This window comes from Salvelinus alpinus, chromosome 2 (genome assembly GCF_045679555.1).
Source record: "Salvelinus alpinus chromosome 2, SLU_Salpinus.1, whole genome shotgun sequence".
NCBI lineage: Eukaryota > Metazoa > Chordata > Actinopteri > Salmoniformes > Salmonidae > Salvelinus > Salvelinus alpinus.
In genome coordinates, this window is record NC_092087.1 from 66,298,090 (window position 1) to 66,317,297 (window position 19,208).

General features: G+C 42.1%; 1 protein-coding gene across 1 annotated transcript; it reads right to left on the reverse strand.

The window, feature by feature from the left end:
- Positions 1-8,466: 8,466 nt before the first annotated feature.
- On the reverse strand, positions 8,467-18,536 carry LOC139544092 (catalase-like). Its single transcript, XM_071350853.1, has 11 exons — positions 18,247-18,536; positions 16,769-16,940; positions 16,109-16,219; positions 15,239-15,369; positions 14,937-15,041; positions 14,500-14,625; positions 14,103-14,294; positions 13,190-13,612; positions 11,680-11,787; positions 10,036-10,113; positions 8,467-9,576 (listed from the first exon to the last, which is right to left on the reverse strand). Exons 1-11 carry the CDS (start codon positions 18,310-18,312, stop codon positions 9,514-9,516), a joined length of 1,575 nt encoding a protein of 524 aa, XP_071206954.1. The 5' UTR covers positions 18,313-18,536; the 3' UTR covers positions 8,467-9,513.
- Between the last annotated feature and the right edge of the window lie 672 nt (positions 18,537-19,208).

Sequence of the window (19,208 nt, forward strand, 5' to 3'; positions counted from 1 at the left end):
ATCAGAGACAACGCAAAACACCTGTCTCTGATTGAGAACCATATCAGGCCAAACACAGAAATAGACAAACCAGACAAACAACATAGAATGCCCACACAGATCACACCCTGACCAACCACAACATAAAACATACAAAGCAAACTCTGGTCAGGGCGTGACACCACCCTCTTCTAAGCTGCTGCTACTCTCTGTTATTATCTATGCATGGTCACTTTAACAACTCTACCTACATGTATATAATTACCTCAATTACCTCGACACCGGTGCCCCTGCAACATTGACACATTGACTCTGTACCGGTACCCCCTATACATAGCCCCGCTATTGTTATCTCTTACTCTTTTAGTGATTTTCTTAAAACTGCATTGTTGGTTAATAAAGGCTTGTAAGTAATAATTTCACTGTGAGGTTTACACCTGTTGTATTCGGCGCATGTGACAAATACAATTTTGATTTGAAACCGGTGTGCCTGGCACCAACTACCATACCTCGTTCAACGACACATCTTTTGTCTTGTCCATTCAAACTTAGAAGGGCTCACATATACAATCCATGTCTCAATGGTCTCAAGCAATAAAAATCCTTCTTTAACCTGTCTCCTCCCCTTCATCTACACCGATTGAAGTGGATTTAACAGGTGACATCAATAAGGGATCATAAACTCAGTAAAAAAGAAACGTCCCTTTTCAGGACTCTGTCTTTCAAAGATAATTCATAGAATTCCAAATAACTTCACAGATCTTCATTGTAAAGGGTTTAAACACTATTTCCCATGCTTGTTCAATGAACCATAAACAATGAATGAACATGCACCTGTGGAACGGTCGTTAAGACACTAACAGCTTACAGACAGTAGGCAATTAAGATCACAGTTATGAAAACTTAGGACACTAAAGAAGCCTTTCTACTGACTCTGAAAAACACCAAAAGAAAGATGCCCAGGGTCCCTGCTCATCTGCGTGAACGTGCCTTAGGCATGCTGCAAGGAGGCATGAGGACTGCAGATGTGGCCAGGGCAATAAATTGCAATTTCCATACTGTGAGACACCTAAGACAGTGCTACAGGGAGACAGGACGGACAGTTGATCGTCCTCGCAGTGGCAGACCACGTGTAACAACACCTGCATAGGATCGGTACATCCGAACATCACACCTGCAGGACAGGTACAGGATGGCAACAACAACTGCCCGAGTTACACCAGGAACACACAATCCCTCCATCAGTGCTCAGACTGTCCGCAATAGGCTGAGAGAGGCTGGACTGAGGGCTTTGTTGGCCTGTTGAAAGGCAGGTCCTCACCAGACATCACCAGCAACAATGTCGCCTATGGGCACAAACCCACCATCGGTGGGCCAGACAGGACCGGCAAAAAGTGCTCTTCACTGACGAGTCGCGGTTTTGTCTCACCGGTCGGATTTTCGTTGATCGTCGAAGGAATGAGCGTTACACCGAGGCCTGTATTCTTGAGTGGGATCAATTTGGAGGTGGAAGGTCCGTCATGGTCAGCATTATCGGACTGAGCTTGTTGTCATTGCAGGCAATCTCAACACTGTGCGTTTCAGGGCAGACATCCTCCTCCCTCATGTGGTACCCTTCCTGCAGGCTCATCCTGACATGACCCTCCAGCATGAAAATGTCACCAGCCATACTGCTCGTTCTGTGTGTGATTTCCTGCAAGACAGGAATGTCAGAGTTCTGCCATGGCCAGGGAAGAGCCCGGATCTCAATCCCATTGAGCACATCTGGGACCTGTTGGATCGGAGGGTGAGGGCAAGGGCCATTCCCCCCAGAAATGTCCGGGAACTTACAGGTGCCTTGGTGGAAGAGTGGGGTAAAATCTCACAGCAAGAACTGGCAAATCTGGTGCAGTCCATGAGGAGGAGATGCACTGCATTACTTAATGCAGCTTGTGGCCACACCAGATACTGACTGTTACTTTTGATTTTGACCCCCCCTTTGTTCAGGGACACATTATTCCATTTATGTTAGTCACATGTCTGTGGAACTTGTTCAGTTTATGTCTCAGTTGTTGAATCTTGTTATTTCATACAAATATTTACACATGTTAAGTTTGCTGAAAATAAACGCAGTTGACAGTAAGAGGACGTTTCTTTTTTTGCTGAGCTTAGCTTTTTTGTAGACTTTTGCCTGTAAGCGGCGCCTCCAAAAATGAATCTATCAGCACCTCACTCGGTGTTCATAGCCCCCCTGCCAGGCTGTGTTACTGCGATGTGGGACATAGGATTCCTATTTATTTGTGCCATTAGCAGCTATGAAACAAAAGAGCAGAAATACTTTGAAAACAGCTACTGCAGCAATTTTCTTACCCTAACTCGCACGTGCTCATACTTAACTTTTGACTTTTTGTTCACGAATGTAATGCTTGCACAGTAGAGCATTACAATTGACCACCCGCCAACGTGGCTGGTGAAATATACATTTTTACCCGGCAATACCTTAATCTACTCGCAGGTGGCGGGTGTTCACTTCATGCCCTGCTTGAAACTCAGAAGAATAATTTGCCTTTTGAGCTTCATGCATTTTAGCAAACTGCAAACGGAACACAGTTGTCTAATGTGGCATTTTCTGATACAAATCTACTTCTTGTCGAAAACAGTATGCAGCAGACCTAATGAGGTTAGGAAATAAACATTCACCCATAGTCTCTTCCTCCTATTAGCCCCGATCTGGATCATCTCACGCTACTCATCTGCTTTCATTACAAACTATACTGACAAGAGGAAATCCCTTTAAAATGCAGCCTTGTTACAAGTGCTTCTGCTTCCTTCACATCTTGAAGTAAGTAATCAGTGTGTATAAATAGATAAAATCTCCAGCTACCAATCCAACTTTGTCAGATCAGGCAGGTGAAAGGACAGAAGGAATGATACATTTAAGTATTTTAACATGAGTTGAATAGTGTTTTTTCTACCCATCAAACCTTCTCAGCGTATTGCTCCAGACGGAAAAGAGATGATAGGAAGCTGTTCAATGCACTCACTGTAAGAAATGTGCTTTTTAAATTAAGTTTGTTTGATGAATGAGTATATAATCTATAATCTTGAGACCAGGGGGAAAAAATTTACTTTTTGTTCCACCAGCCACTGTGGCAGGTAGATGAAAAAAATCTGCCAGCAACTCAGATTTTTTACCAGCCACATTTTTTGTGTGACATACATACATAAAAAAACACACAAAAAACAGATGACCATGCTTTGTAATGTTTATAAAACAATAAATGTTGGTCAATTTCATTTCCATTTTTGTGACATGAGTGAAATATCAGAGACAAAATGTTCAGCTGCCCCTGGTTACCATAGTAACGGGGCCACAAGTCCTGTCACCTGTGTCTCCGGTCATGTCTACACTTGATACTTACATGCGAATTCTGCTATCAGAATACGAAGATTGCATTGAAAACACGGGTCTGGATGCACAAAAGTGGATTTGTGGTCTGATTGTGTTCAGATCTGGCTGGCCACTTCAGGAGGTGGTCAGGAATTCATTGTGTACAGATTTCTCATCAGTCTGGATGAAATCAAGTTTCCAAAAGCGCATACAGTGGGCAGTGTCATCAGCACCCCTCACACAAGTCTCCAGAAAACTTGTGTTTCGCGACCAAGAGGCACCTTTTCATTATAACGGTGGAGGAAATACGTCCTAGTGTGTGAGGAACGTGTTTGCTAGCCTCATAAATGCTAGCCAACTAGCTAAAAAATATATATAATGTTTGGCTAGAGTTATGCCAACCCGTATACAATCCCTTTAGCGTTGCTTGCCAGCTGGCTAGTTAGCTACAGTAGTTAGCTACTGCCATCAGTTGTTGTGTTATCATATTTAGCCTATTCCACCATTTGTAGAATGCATACTGTCGTTTGAATATAGTGCGGGAAAAGGGAATCTGGACACACTGGACACGGTAGACACATTTAAATTGTTGATTGCTGATCATTTGTATAATTAATATTTGTGCCTGATGTTTGTCACTTGTACTTGGAATAAAATAAAATAAAAGGTATGATGCCGCAGTTCAAACCAACTGGGAACTTGGAAGCTGAACTCGGAACTTGGAAATCTACGACTTTAGACTTCAGTGCCTTCAAGACACCTGGGAACTTGAACAAAAACGAGCTCCGACTGTGAAAAATGTGTTTTGAACGGTCACCCAACTCAGAAGCTATTTAAGACTACTGTGACACAGCCAGCCAGCAATTCCGGGTGACATAGCTTGTCTCTGGAAACTAGGCCTGGACTTTTTACAATGCTGGAAATTCCACTTTTACATCAACATCTGTATCAGAGTAATAAGTCAAAAATACCTAATACCGTTCGCTTTTGGGGTTGATAAAGTTGTTCAACATACTCTAATTCCTACTTGTTTATATCACACAAGGACAAGTAATTTTAGCAACCAGAAATAGAACGGATTGTGACTTAAACATTGTTGGAGAGCAACAACAAAGTAGAAAGAGAAGCCATGTCTCATTAAGTGTCTTTACTTCCACCGAAGTCGGTCCCTCTCCTTGTTCGGGCGCCATTCGGCGGTCGACGTCACCGGTCTTCTAGCCATCGCCGCTCCACCTTACATTTTCTATTTGTTTTGTCTTGTTTTCCCGAATACCTGGTTCACATTCCCTCATCAGACTAATGTACACTGCTCAAAAAAAATAAAGGGAACACTTAAACAACACAATGTAACTCCAAGTCAATCACACTTCTGTGAAATCAAACTGTCCACTTAGGAAGCAACACTGATTGACAATAAATTTCACATGCTATTGTGCAAATGGAATAGACAACAGGTGGGAATTATAGGCAATTAGCAAGACACCCCCAATAAAGGAGTGGTTCTGCAGGTGGTGACCACAGACCACTTCTCAGTTCCTATGCTTCCTGGCTGATGTTTTGGTCACTTTTGAATGCTGGCGGTGCTTTCACTCTAGTGGTAGCATGAGACGGAGTCTACAACCCACACAAGTGGCTCAGGTAGTGCAGCTCATCCAGGATGGCACATCAATGCGAGCTGTGGCAAGAAGGTTTGCTGTGTCTGTCAGCGTAGTGTCCAGAGCATGGAGGCGCTACCAGGAGACAGGCCAGTACATCAGGAGACGTGGAGGAGGCCGTAGGAGGGCAACAACCCAGCAGCAGGACCGCTACCTCCGCCTTTATGCAAGGAGGAGCACTGCCAGAGCCCTGCAAAATGACCTCCAGCAGGCCACAAATGTGCATGTGTCTGCTCAAACGGTCAGAAACAGACTCCATGAGGGTGGTATGAGGGCCCGACGTCCACAGGTGGGGGTTGTGCAGGACGTTTGGCATTTGCCAGAGAACACCAAGATTGGCAAATTCGCCACTGGCGCCCTGTGCTCTTCACAGATGAAAGCAGGTTCACACTGAGCACATGTGACAGACGTGACAGTCTGGAGACGCCGTGGAGAACGTTCAGCTGCCTGCAACATCCTCCAGCATGACCGGTTTGGTGGTGGGTCAGTCATGGTGTGGGGTGGCATTTCTTTGGGGGGCCGCACAGCCCTCCATGGGTTCGCCAGAGGTAGCCTGACTGCCATTAGGTACCGAGATGAGATCCTCAGACCCCTTGTGAGACCTAATGCTGGTGCGGTTGGCCCTGGGTTCCTCCTAATGCAAGACAATGCTAGACCTCATGTGGCTGGAGTGTGTCAGCAGTTCCTGCAAGAGGAAGGCATTGATGCTATGGACTGGCCCGCCCGTTCCCCAGACCTGAATCCAATTGAGCACATCTGGGACATCATGTCTCGCTCCATCCACCAACGCCACGTTGCACCACAAACTGTCCAGGAGTTGGCGGATGCTTTAGTCCAGGTCTGGGAGGAGATCCCTCAGGAGACCATCCGCCACCTCATCAGGAGCATGCCCAGGCATTGTAGGGAGGTCATACAGGCACGTGGAGGCCACACACACTACTGAGCCTCATTTTGACTTGTTTTAAGGACATTACATCAAAGTTGGATCAGCCTGTAGTGTGGTTTTCCACTTTAATTTTGAGTGTGACTCCAAATCCAGACCTCCATGGGTTGATAAATTTGATTTCCATTGATAATTTTTGTGTGATTTTGTTGTCAGCACATTCAACTATGTAAAGAAAAAAGTATTTAATAAGAATAGTTCATTCATTCAGATCTAGGATGTGTTATTTTAGTGTTCCCTTTATTTTTTTGAGCAGCGTATATTACCATCTGTTTCCCCCATGTCTGTGTGTGGAATTGTTCTTTGTGTACGGAGTTACGCTGCTGGCTGGCTTGCACTAGGTTTATTTCAAACCTAGGTTTGTTTGTTTTGTTTAATCCGGTTCATGTTACTGTGGTTGTGCTTTGTGCTGCCTCGCCTGTGCCTTTGGGCCAGGGTGTATATTAAAGTTATCCTGTTTATCACCCATCTCTGCTCTCCTGCGCCTGACTTCCCGGCAACCAGTCACTCACCCCATTACATTAAGTGAGTGACTATGGGATGAGTGAAACAGAAACGTTAACAACCATCAATAGCTATAAAAACTCAAATGGAATGCATTTAGAAAAATATATATTTATTGATGAAAATAACATTTGAATGTAACTTCAAAAGAATCACCTTGCATCTCTAAAACACAAAATGAAAGAAGTGCGAATAACATCTGTTACATAGTGCTGAAGGAACTTCTGTGGCGTGTGTGTGTGTGTGTGTGTGTCTAGAGAGGTGTGTGTGTAAGAGAAATGCATCAGGACACAATCCTAGAGAGGTGTGTAACATTTGGAAAGACACTTTTTTTTTTACAAAAGTAAAGACTGGAACTACACTACAAGTGTGAGATTTGGTTGATAAAGAAACCATAGGTGATGAAGAGGAAGAGCAGCCCGAGGATTACCATGGTCAGCGTCACAACATTAAAGCAGCGTGCAGTCTTCCCGTGTTTTCTTGCTCCCACACAAAAAAAGAATTCAAAGCTGAACCAATTTTATATATAAATCCGCTAGAACAGGTGAATATCTGGTAGGCAGCGGAGAAGCCACGCGCGTCATTGCGCATGAAAGAACAATGAAGACATGAGACATCTAGCTCAACAAGCTCCCCTATTGAACTTGTCTAGGGACAATAACATGGTCCTACCTAGACTAGCCTACAACACCACCATGCAATGAATAGTTTTTATATATCTTTTTTTTAATGTTTCATTCCATTTTGATCCGTTTTTGGTACTCGAGAGTTTATAAGGTCTAAAAAGGCACCGTATCAGGTCAGTCTGGCTGTATTTCTTTTAGTTCTGATACTGAGATGCGCTGTCTGTTGCGGATCATCATTCTCCCAAATCGTTTTATAATAACGTTGCAACATAGGTCTATGCTCCCAGCAGGCCCAGTCATTCAGGAAAGCTTAAAGCACGCGCTGCCTCGTCTCCGATCCGAGCGGCTATTCTTTCTGCACATAGAAACATAACGTTTCAATATAGCATAAATATTTGGGAAACATTTGTGTGTCAAACACAATTAGTCACAATGTTTTCATCTGATTAGGCTACTTAAAAAGTCTCCTGTATGCTACCAGCACACACGTTTGTCCACCCCACTCGAATATAATTTCAGCATCCACACTGCACTGGCCATTTGATGAATGGAAAGAGACATCTGTTACAAAACACCAAAACGTTGAATGACATTCAGAGATTGTCAAGACAAGCCTTTGAAACTGGGTAGGGAGTGATGCATTTCCTGTTTGTCGAGATTGACATACTCTATTTGATAACAAAAAAAAAAAAAAATGTTAACTAACTAGGCAGGTCAGTTAAGAGCAAATTCTTATTTACCATGACAGCCTACCAAGGAACAGTGGGTTAAATGCTTTTTTCAGGGGCAGAATGACAGATGTTAACTTTGTCAGTTTAGGGATTCAATCCAGCAACCTTTCGATTACTGGCCCAACGCTACCTGCCGCATCAGTATGTCGTTATGCTTTGCTTATTTGTGGTGTGGCTCATTGGCACAGAAACCTGTTGGTGGTAAATTCATTGCATATATTTTATACAATTACAAATATAGCATAAAATGATAAAAATCGTATTTCCCCTTAGCTGATCATTGTCTGCAGCCAATTAATAAGAAAAGCAAGGACTCACAAGTTTTGCCCGTAATGGATGGCGAACTCTCAACACCGGCCCGTAGCCCTTCGTGACATCGACTGTGCCACAAAAGCATGCTGAAGTGGAATGGTTGATATTGTGTTTGAACACAGGATCGCTACAGTTAGGAACGCTTAAAGTACGCTCTGCCTGTTCTTCACAACTGATCCTGGAGACCAACAGGGTGACATGGCTTTTATTCCAGCCCAGTAACACTCTGTCAACTAATCAAGGGCATGATATGTAGATTCAGGTTTAGTCCTGGGTTATAACAACAGCCGGCATACCCTGGAGGTACGATTGGTGTAAAGAAGACCTGACACACCAACCACACATATAGCATTACCTTTTGATTTATTAGCATCTCATTTTGTGGTTCAAAGATGTTCACAATTTCTTGTTAATATAACAAATCACTTCACGGGCGATATGAGCGGGAATGCTACCTTACACAGAAACACTAACAGTGATGAGGATGCAACATAGCAATCGAGTCTGGAGGCTTGTGAGAAGAGATAAGGACTAAGTTTCATTTACAGGAAACAGTGGTGCCTCTTAATTCCCCAGCCCTAACTCAACCAAACCACAACTCTTCAGTGATTAATTTGGGTACAGAGTATCTACACAAATCAACACTAATATACAGAAAACATTTACTACATGACAATTTTTTCATTTTTATATAGTGACTAAAAGTCTAGGCAAAGCCCTGATCCTGCCATGGTGTTAGGTATTTGTGTCTAACCCAAAAAGGCACTGCTTTGTAGTTTTGGCTGCGAGGACGACTTCATGACTGAATCACACCGATCGTTGGCTTGAAACCATTTCTAATATAACCAAGAAATATGGTGATGGCCTAAGCAATAATTATGAACCTTATTTGAAAACATTGGTGGTTTGTCTAACTAGAATAAATGTCATATTTTGCATATAGGCTAGCTAACACATACCTGTTTATTAAGCTAACTATCAGGGCATACATGAGGCATGGATACACAAACAATAAGTAATTGGGAAAGAGATATCACTATACTGACAATGGAATGAAAATTATACTATAAAACAACTGAATAACTGCACAGCTTTTCAGATTGCGTCTGTGTATTTGACTGTGGGGACAGATCTTCTCCCATAGGGCTGCAGTCTGACTATATTCATTTCTGTGTGAACTTAGGCAAAATGGACAAGAAACTACATGTTAGAACTGACAGCAATGCTGTCTCTTGAGTCATCTGTGCAGTAAGTAGCCTGAGGAATTACAAAAACAATCATGATAGCTTGCAATTTAATTAGCTATAGCATTTACGGACGGTCGATAGTAAGATATTCTATAGCGGATGGTAAGTGCAACAGGTGGAACTGCCCCCAGGTGGAAGTTAAGGCATCACATCTTGGAGGAGGCAGCGATGGTAGAGGCACCTCCACGGGTGTACACTCTCACAGTGTCCTGGGAGAGAGGAGGAGGGAAGGAGACAAAGGGAGAGAAAGAGAAAAAGAAGTTAGAGCTCAATGCTAAACTTTTATTCATTTAATTTGAATAGATTTGTGGATATAAACAAGTAAAACACAATCTTGTTTACGTGGCGTACTGAGAGAAACAGTTACAACACAAATACATACTAAATGTAAAGGAATAACAAGTACAAAAACAACTTTTACATGTTAAAAAAAATAAAACACTTTAGGTAGTTCATGTGTGCAACTTTTGATTTTCATGAAGGATCTGCAATATACCTAAAACTGCTCATGTAAATGATTTGACTATACTTGGAGCTCTTTCCCCCCAAAAAAAATCTCAGATATGCAAGTGCTTTTCCCATTTAAACTATACTTTGAATGAAATAGGCAAATACCCTTTTAATTGACATAAGCTTTAGTGTCCGTTGACAAGAATGAATGGACTTACCTTCGTGGGCTCAGTGTTGTTGAGTAGGGTCTGAACCCCGTTCCCATAGTCTGCATGCACAGCCATCAGATTCTGAACCTGGAAAAACAGGGCGCAAGAGCAGGGAGAGACTGTCAGAAGTGTTGATAGCGATGGCAGTAAAAATAGATGCATTATACAACATTGCATTGCAAAGATGACCTTCATGGTAGTGAGGCAGATGACGAAAAAATTCAGTGCCTTCAGAAAGTATTCACACCACTTGACTTTTTCCACATCTTGTTGTGTTATACAGCCTGAATTTAAATAGAGATTTATTTATTTTCTTCTGGCCTACACACAATACCCCATAATGTCAACATTTAATAACGTTTTCCTAAATATTTATAAATCAATTAAAAACGAAAAGATGAAATGTTTTGAGTCAACAAAGTATTCAACCTGTTTGTTATGACCAGCCTAAATAAGCTCAGGAGTAAAAATGTGTTTAACAAGTCACATAATAAGTTGCAAGGACTCACTGTGCAATAATATTGTTTAAGATGAGTTTAATGACTACCTCATCTCTGTACAATACACATAAAACTATCTGTACGATCCCTCAGTCGAGCAGTGAATTTCAAACACAGATTCAACCACAAAAACCAGGGAGGTTGTTCAATGCCTGGCAAAGAAAGGTACCGATTGGGAGATAAAAAAAAAAAAAAAATGACATTGAATATCCCTTTGAGCATGGTAAAGTCATTAATTACACTTGGCTGGTGAATACACCCAGTTATTACAAAGATACAGGCATCCTTCCTAACTCAGTTGACGGAGAGGAAGGAAATCGCTCCCGGATTTCACCATGAGGCCAATGGTGACTTTAAAACAGTTACAGAGTTTAATGGCTGTGATAGCAGAAAACCGAGTATGGATCAACCACATTGTAGTTACTCCACAATACTAATCTTATTGACAGAGTGAAACAGAAGCCTGTAAAGAATAAAAATCCTAGAGGAAAACCTGGTTCAGTCTGCTTTCCACCAGACACTGGGAGATTAATTCACCTTTCAGCAGGATAATAACCTAAAACAATGCCAAATCAACACTGCAGTTGTTTACAGTACCAATAAGACAGTGAATGTTCCTGGGTGGTCGAGTCACAGTTTTGACTTAAAACTGCTTGAAAATCTATGGCAAGACCTGAAAATGGTTGCCTAGCCATGCCAAACAACCGATTTGACAGAGCTTGAAGAATTTTGAAAAGAAAAATTGGCAAATATTGCACAATCCAGGTCTTGAAAGCTCTTACAGAGATATACCCAGAAAGACTCCCAGCTGTAATCGCTGCCAAAGGTGATTCTAACATGTATTGACTCAGGGGGTTTATTTTTCATATTATATACATTTACAAATATTTGAACTTTTCTTTCACAGACTATTTTGTGTAGATCGTTACAATTAAATTCATTTTAATCCCACTTCGTACCAAAATGTGGAAAAAGTCAAGGGGTGTGAATACTCTCTGATGACAGTGTGGTAGAGGAGATTTTGATTTGACTAGTAATGATGATGTTGATAAAAAAAACATGAAGATAGAAATAACATGATTGCTGATCACAATGATGATGATGATGAAAAATGGTGACTTAGACAATCAAAATGAGGAGGAGGAGACCTCACCCAGCGTTTCTGGATGAAGACTTGGGCTCCCTTCAGGGCACCAGCCATGTTCTGACAGAGCCTCTGGCGCTCCGCCTCATTCAGCACCTCGGTGAAGAAGGTACGCACCTGCAATACACGCGCACACAAGGTCAGATCACTGGTCACACACAAACCAACAGATTTATTAATGCATCAATAAATAAGCATTTCATTATATGTAATCATTACAGTTCATACTGTATAAAGGAATCATTCAATTGAAATACATTCATTAGGCCCTAATCTATGGATTTCACATGACTGGGAATACAGATATGCATCTGTTAGTCACAGATACCTTAAAAAAAAAAGTTTTTTTTAAAGTGACCACCATTTGCCTCATGCTGCGCGACATATCTCCTTTGCATAGTTAATCAGGCTGTTGATTGTGGCCTGTGGAATGTTGTCCCACTCCTCTTCAATGACTGTGCAAAGTTGCTGGATATTGGCGGGAACTGGAACACGCCATCGTACACGTCAATCCAGAGCATCCCAAACCATGCTCAATAGGTGACATGTCTGGTTAGTATGCAGGCCATGGAAGAACTGGGACATTTTCAGCTTCCAGGAATTGTGTACAGATCCTTGCGACATGGAGCGATGCATTATCATACTGAAACATGAGGTCAGGCGGCAGATGAATGGCACGACAATGGGCCTCAGGATCTCGTCACGGTATCTCTGTGCATTCAAATTGCCATTAATAAAATGCAATTGTGTTAGTTGTCCGTAGCTTATGCCTGCCCATACCATAACCCCACCATGGGGGACTCTGTTCAAAACGTTGACATCAGCAAACTACTCGCCAAAAAAACACCATACACGTGGCCAAAAGTTGAGGCCTGTTGGACGTACTGCTAAGTTCTCTAAAAACGACGTTGGAGGCGGCTTATGGTAGATAAATTAACATTAAATTCTTGGGCAAGAGCTCTGGTGGACATTCCTGCAGTCAGCATGCCAATTGCACACTCAGGACTTGAGACAGCTGTGGCATTGTGTTGTGACAAAACTGCACATTTTAGAGTGGCCTTTTATCGTCCCCAGCACAAGGTTCATCTGTGTAATGATCACACTGTTTAAATCAGCTTCTTGATATGCCACACCTGTCAGGTGGATGGATTATCATGGCAAATGACAAATGATCACTAACAGGGATGAAAGGAAAGCTTTTTGAGAAAATTGAACATTTCTGGGATCTTTTATTTCAGCTCATCAAACATGGGACCAACACTTTACGTGTTGCATTTATTATTTTGTTCAGTGTATTTCCAAAACTGTGGTTTACTTTAATGTAACTAGAGCTGACCCCAATTAGTCGACTAGTCGATTGTTTGGTCGACCAAGATTTTGTTTTGTCAAGCAGTAGCAAATAAAATAAATATATACACACCCACATCTTTAAAAAAGAAAAAAATGGAACACAAGACACCTGTCTGATTCACGCCCATCTCAGTGAACTAACCCACTGCGCTCTACATAGATACATTACCTGTGTGACATTATCATCGTCAGCGCTGTTGTAGCGGCCCACATCTGGGGACACCTTAAACCTGGTTTCCACATGCTGTCGTTGGGTCTCTGGGGCACTGAAGCTGTTGGGGAAGTAGTTGGGAGCGCCAGCCTGGTTGTCGAACATGCACATGGGCCCGTCTCGCTGGTAGTTGGACACACGGGTCCTGAAGGGGCAGTTGACGGGCAGCTGCAGGTAGTTGGTTCCCAGCCGGTGTCGGTGTGTGTCTGGGTAGGAGAACAGACGCCCCTGCAGCATCTTGTCGGGGCTGGGCTCGATGCCAGGGGGCATATTGCTGGGGTCAAAGGCCAGCTGCTCGATCTCAGCAAAGTAGTTGGCAGGGTTTCTGTTGAGCACCAACCTCCCCACGGGAATGAGGGGGTACTCCTTGTGAGACCACACCTAAGGAAAATGAGAAGTGCTGCTACTTCTCAGGCCAACCAAGGTACATGGATGTGCAAGAGATTTCTAGCCATTCTTGGAGGACAAAGATTTTTTTAATAGAAAATGTAAGCACCCCTATACTGTACTATTTTCACGTAATAATTATCCTGACTGCAGCTATTGAGTCAGTTGCCCATTATTGTACCATTGACAAATGCTACGACTCCATAGCAGATCTCAGACCACTTTCAGATCTTTCAGTGGTTATGTGGAGTATGTCCCCCCCTCTGGTGGAAAAGTCAGAGTACTGCAAATTGACAATATTTTTGGGGACATCTTGTTTAAACGGCTAACAAAGTACAATACTAAGACATTTAAGGCATTTCTGTCACATTCTTTAAAAAAACTATGCAAAGTATTGATAAAAAGTTATGCACCTACTATAAGCGTTAGGGTCCCCACATAATTGAATAGAAGATTGAGTATTAAAACTGTATCTCTACGGTACCTTGGTCAGGTCAAAGGGGTTCCACTGGAACTTCTCGGCCTGGTCAAAGGTCATGACCTGGATGTAGAATGACCAGGAGGGGAATTTCCCGTTGGCGATGGAGGTGTAAAGGTCTCGGATGGCGTAGTCCGGGTCGGTGGAGGCCAGGCGCTCGGCGTCCTCAGGCTTCAAATTCTTGATACCCTGGTTGGTCTGAGAGGAGAGCAGAGGAAGGATGCTATGGGTTACTATGGACCTGTCCCAATTTTTCTAACTACTTTTCCTTCTTTTACCACCATTACTCTCTTGCATCCTTCAGTCAATTAAGTATGGTCGACTCCTATATCCATTTAAGTGTAGTACATTTTACTAGTCCTGTACTATCCATTCACAACATCATTTTTTGTTGTGCTCTGACCTTGTAGTGGAACTTGCAGTAGACGGGCTGACGCTCGGCGTTGACCAGCTTGAAGGTGTGGGATCCGTAGCCATTCATGTGGCGGAAGCCGTCGGGCAGACCACGGTCACTGAACAGGAAGGACACCTTCACAGAGATTAAGACAAAATTATGAACAAAGGCACATATTCAGTCAATTTAGCCAATGTGATATGTAAATAACATATAATTTAAAAAAACATATGTAAGTAGATGCATGATATAATAATCTGATCAGAAAACGGATTTTAAACTATTTAAACTAATGCAGCAACCGCCATTTCTAGATATAGTGGAATAGCTTTAAAGCTGCTAATGGAGTGAAATCTGAAACTACAATGAATTTTCAGATTCTAACTAACTATTGTGCGTGCACGTGTAAAGGTTTGGTGGAGGGTAGAGAGGAGCAGGTACAGTACCTGATGCATACACTCAGGCCTCAGGCTCCAGAAGTCCCACACCATGTCTGGGTCCTTCAGGTGAGTCTGGGGGTTGCGCTTCTGAGAGTGGACAAAGGATGGGAACTGCACAAAACAAAGGGAAAATCAGAGAGAAGTGGTAATGGCATTTAATATTATAAAGGGAGATGAACTAATCTATTAGCCTGGTTGCCAGTCTGTTTAGCTAACGTTCCACTCCTTGTACTCCATGTCATGTGCCAAAGACGGAATCTTGGCAAGGCACACCCAGGCGCAATCTTGACTCACGTGTCTGAACTCACCAGCATGGCGTCCCTGATAAAGAAGATGGGGGTGTTGTTGCCAGTAAGGTCCCAGTTGCCCTCGTCAGTGTAGAACTTAACTGCAAAGCCACGTGGGTCTCGCACTGTGTCAGCTGAACCCGATTCCCCAGCTACATGAGTTTGAGACAAAATAGGTTGATAAAAATCTCACACATGGACAACCAGTATAAACACACATTTGTAGAATAAAAAAAAAGACGTGTATTTTCTGCTATTTATTCAATGATGTATAGTGGGGTCTGAAATGATTGATACCCTTGATAAAACAATAGAAAATGACTGTATACATAATACATTCAAATACTGAGCTATATTGTATGCTCCTAAACATTGGGGGAAATTATTACTTTATACGAATACAATTAGTACCAAGATGGAGGCGCGTTGGCTTCAGAAAGCACCCCTCTGTCAGTCATCTAGTGTATATATTGCATTTTATACTTACAGGAGCAATTATGGTTAAGTACCTTGCTCAAGGGCATGTCGACAGCTTTTTCACCTAGTCGGCTCGGGATTTGAACCAGCAAACCTTTGGGCTATTGGCCCAATGCTCTTAACCTCTAGGCTACCTGACTGTCCAGAATTCTTCTGATATCGGCAAACATTGCTTTTGCAGACAAGCATGCTTAGTCATTCCATATACAGTAACAGTAGTCTAATTGGTAGCTAGCAAATCTGATAAGGACATGCAAAAAGAAACCCTAAGGAAACAAAAGTAACTGTAAATGTGTTTGTAGCAGTTTTATAGAAAAGCCGGAGTGAGCAGCCTCAAAATACTATTTTATCATGTAAGTTGAGTAAATACCAGGGGGGAAAAAAATACAAAAATGTAATGTAGGTTAGTCTTACCCACGGTGGAGAAGCGAATGGCGATAGGTGTGGTCTTGCCCACATGCTCAAACACCTTGGCCTTGCAGTAGCGAGAGATGTCATGTGTCACCTCAAAGTACCCAAACGCTCCTGTGGTGGAAGAGGCAGGACATGGTCAGTTTCTGTGTATAAATCTAGCTAGTTAGGTTAGTGAGTAAACACTTACTTATAAAGCCATACACATGGTGCACTTTACCCTTCTGTAGAGTGGGCCAACAGCACAGACCGTCACATGACCAAGCATGGGTCCTATAATATTCTGCCCCGAGTAGACTAAAGAGCAGTTTACAGTATTTTGGTCTAGACCGAAAAGTTGCCCAACACTTTCTAATGTTTATTTCAAATGTGATAGGCCTGTCTAGTGAAGTGTTTTCCCTATACCATTATTTTGTGAGCGTCCACTTTTAAGAACAAATCTAGTGGCGTACATGGTCCCCCCATTTCAGGGAACAAATTCACTTATATGTATATTAAAGTAGTCAAACGTTTAGTATTTGGTCCCATATTCCTAGCACACAATGATTACATCAAGCTTGTGACTATACAAACTTGTTGGATGCAATACTTTTGGAGCTCACTGTATATTGCATAAATGCCCATCAGTTTTCAGTAAATGTATTGGTAGTGCTGGACACCCACCGCCTCCCTTGGCATGCACCACCCTCTCTGGGATGCGCTCGCGGTCAAAGTGGGCCATCTCGTCTATGAACGGGGTGTCCTGCACTAGGAGGGGCCCCCGGGGACCTGCTGTCATTATATTCAACTTGTCCCCTATCGGGTGACCAGCCCCAGTGGTCAGGTTGTCTGGCCTCTGAAGGGGAAGAAATGACAGACATCATACATAAGACACTGCACTACACATTTTTTAAATTTACACAGTCATTAGGCCTAGTCTCTCACTTTTCCTTTGGTAACAGAGTAGGTCCTTTCCCTGATTCCACATCAGCTGCACTTACACAGTTTATTCATTTACTTGCTCTCAGGAGACATAACTACACACACATTAAGACTAGGAATGTACAGGTATACATTGTGCACCTGACACTTAATAGCCTGGGCGCAAGACTCAATGGTCCCATTAGGTATGTGTGATATAGGTGCAATTCTGACATTATACAGGTCTAGTGTTTTGTACTTTGAATGATCAAACATCAGCTGCATTACACAATTGCTCCAAATTCAAGTGTGCATTACAAAATAGTCTAAAAGCCAATTAAAACAGTTCACATCTCTCATTTGGCCTTGTTTACTTACAATCTTGCTTAATGTTTACCCTTTAAGCATACCCTTCCTGCACCAATGATTAGATAACCACGAGTTGACATGGCTAAAGTCCAGGCTAAATTATAGCAAGACAATGACCAAGCTACATTTGCTATCCCAACAAATCAAGGTCCATAATCTTCCATTTATTGCAAAGAATCACACATTATTCTATTCTCAACTTGCAATGTTTTCAAGTTAAACCAGCAAAATACACACAAGCAATCAACTTCTTGGCATTTAAATGGAGGTACGATAGCTAGTTGACGTTAAATCAAAAACAAATAGCTACTCTGCAGTTGTGTTATTTCAATACATTACATCAAATTAAAATCAAATTTTATTGGTCACATACACATGTTCAGCAGATGTTATTACGAGTGTAGCGAAATGCTTGTATTTGTCACAAGAGTATGGGAGTAAACCCTAGTTAAACTTGGAATTCTATTCAACAAATATCAAGAAAGCCTGAGCTGCAAGGGTTTCCACTAGTTAAGAAAAATAGTACAAATGGGCTGGGGTTATTGACTGATTGTGGGTATAGCAGCTAATAACGAGCAGCTGCAAGTGCAATGTAACTAGCTAATAAACAGTAATAGGCTAACGTTAGTTGTAGGCAGCAGCCAGCTAACAATTCCTGCATGATCAAAAACGGACATAATTCAAATACAAATGTGCATTCTTTGGGTTGTGGAATTGAACAGTACCATGGTTCTGTAAATGTGTAGCTAACTAGCTATCTAACGTTAGCATTATAGTTAAGTAGTCCAGGAGGAAAAATGCGACCCTGGATGATCGCTCACCATTTCTAAACAGAATTGCACAACACAAACTAAGCATAGAAATAGACAAACCTGAGCGCTTCGGCCCTCTTTCCATAGCTTCATTTGGTCTGATGCTTTCCCTCTATCCTCGTCCATCTTGAAGGCAGAAGTTTAAACCCCAACTGCGTGGAAAAATGTATATTTCTGAGTGCTAACGTTATTTAGCCACTGTACGATTAGGGTCCTCCTGCTTGTTACCCGACTCCTATTGGATGCTGGATCACCAGCTACTTTCGGGCCAAAGGTTAAAAAAAAAAGTACCCCTTGCTGCCACCCGATTAGCCACCAATCACCCCATTACAAGGTGGTGCTGCAGAACTGGGCGGTGTTAAACATGTAGCCCGACCCAAGACCCAAAGGTGGGCGGGTTATTTCTACGGGTAGACAGTTATTGGTTCACGTTGTCTAGTCGAACTACAAGCCTGCGATCCAACTCAAGCCTCACGTGAAGCAACAGACTAAACGTATTTAAACATGTGGAATATGTACATTGCTAGTTGGCCAGTTTGGCATGGATTAATTTCATATTTATCAGATTATGCTGACCCCATTACTAAATGTATCACAAGTGCAGTTACTATATAGCTGCTGTGTGCACTCATATTGTGTTGTCACGGAAACATACACACACAGACAGAGAAATAGCTTTATTCCCTCTTATTAATATTGTGTAGTCAGTAAATTTATAGAAAATACAAAAATGACTGTTTTACTGCTAGTTGAGATTTGTTAAATTGAGTGGACACAAGGCTATTTAGCCATTTCAATTTGGAGTATAGGTTGTGAAAGGCAGAAAGGGTTGACTGGCTGGATATAGGTGGCTTCAAGGGAAGAATCATGGACCTTTTTATTTTAACTCAATATTCACATCCAAAGAACATAAAATAGTCAGTGGGTTGAATGTATTAGCTTAATTCTGTGGAAAGTGGGACGCATACAGTATACTTCTATGTTATTGTAAGAATCCACTGTGTTAGGATTTGTGTTTATTG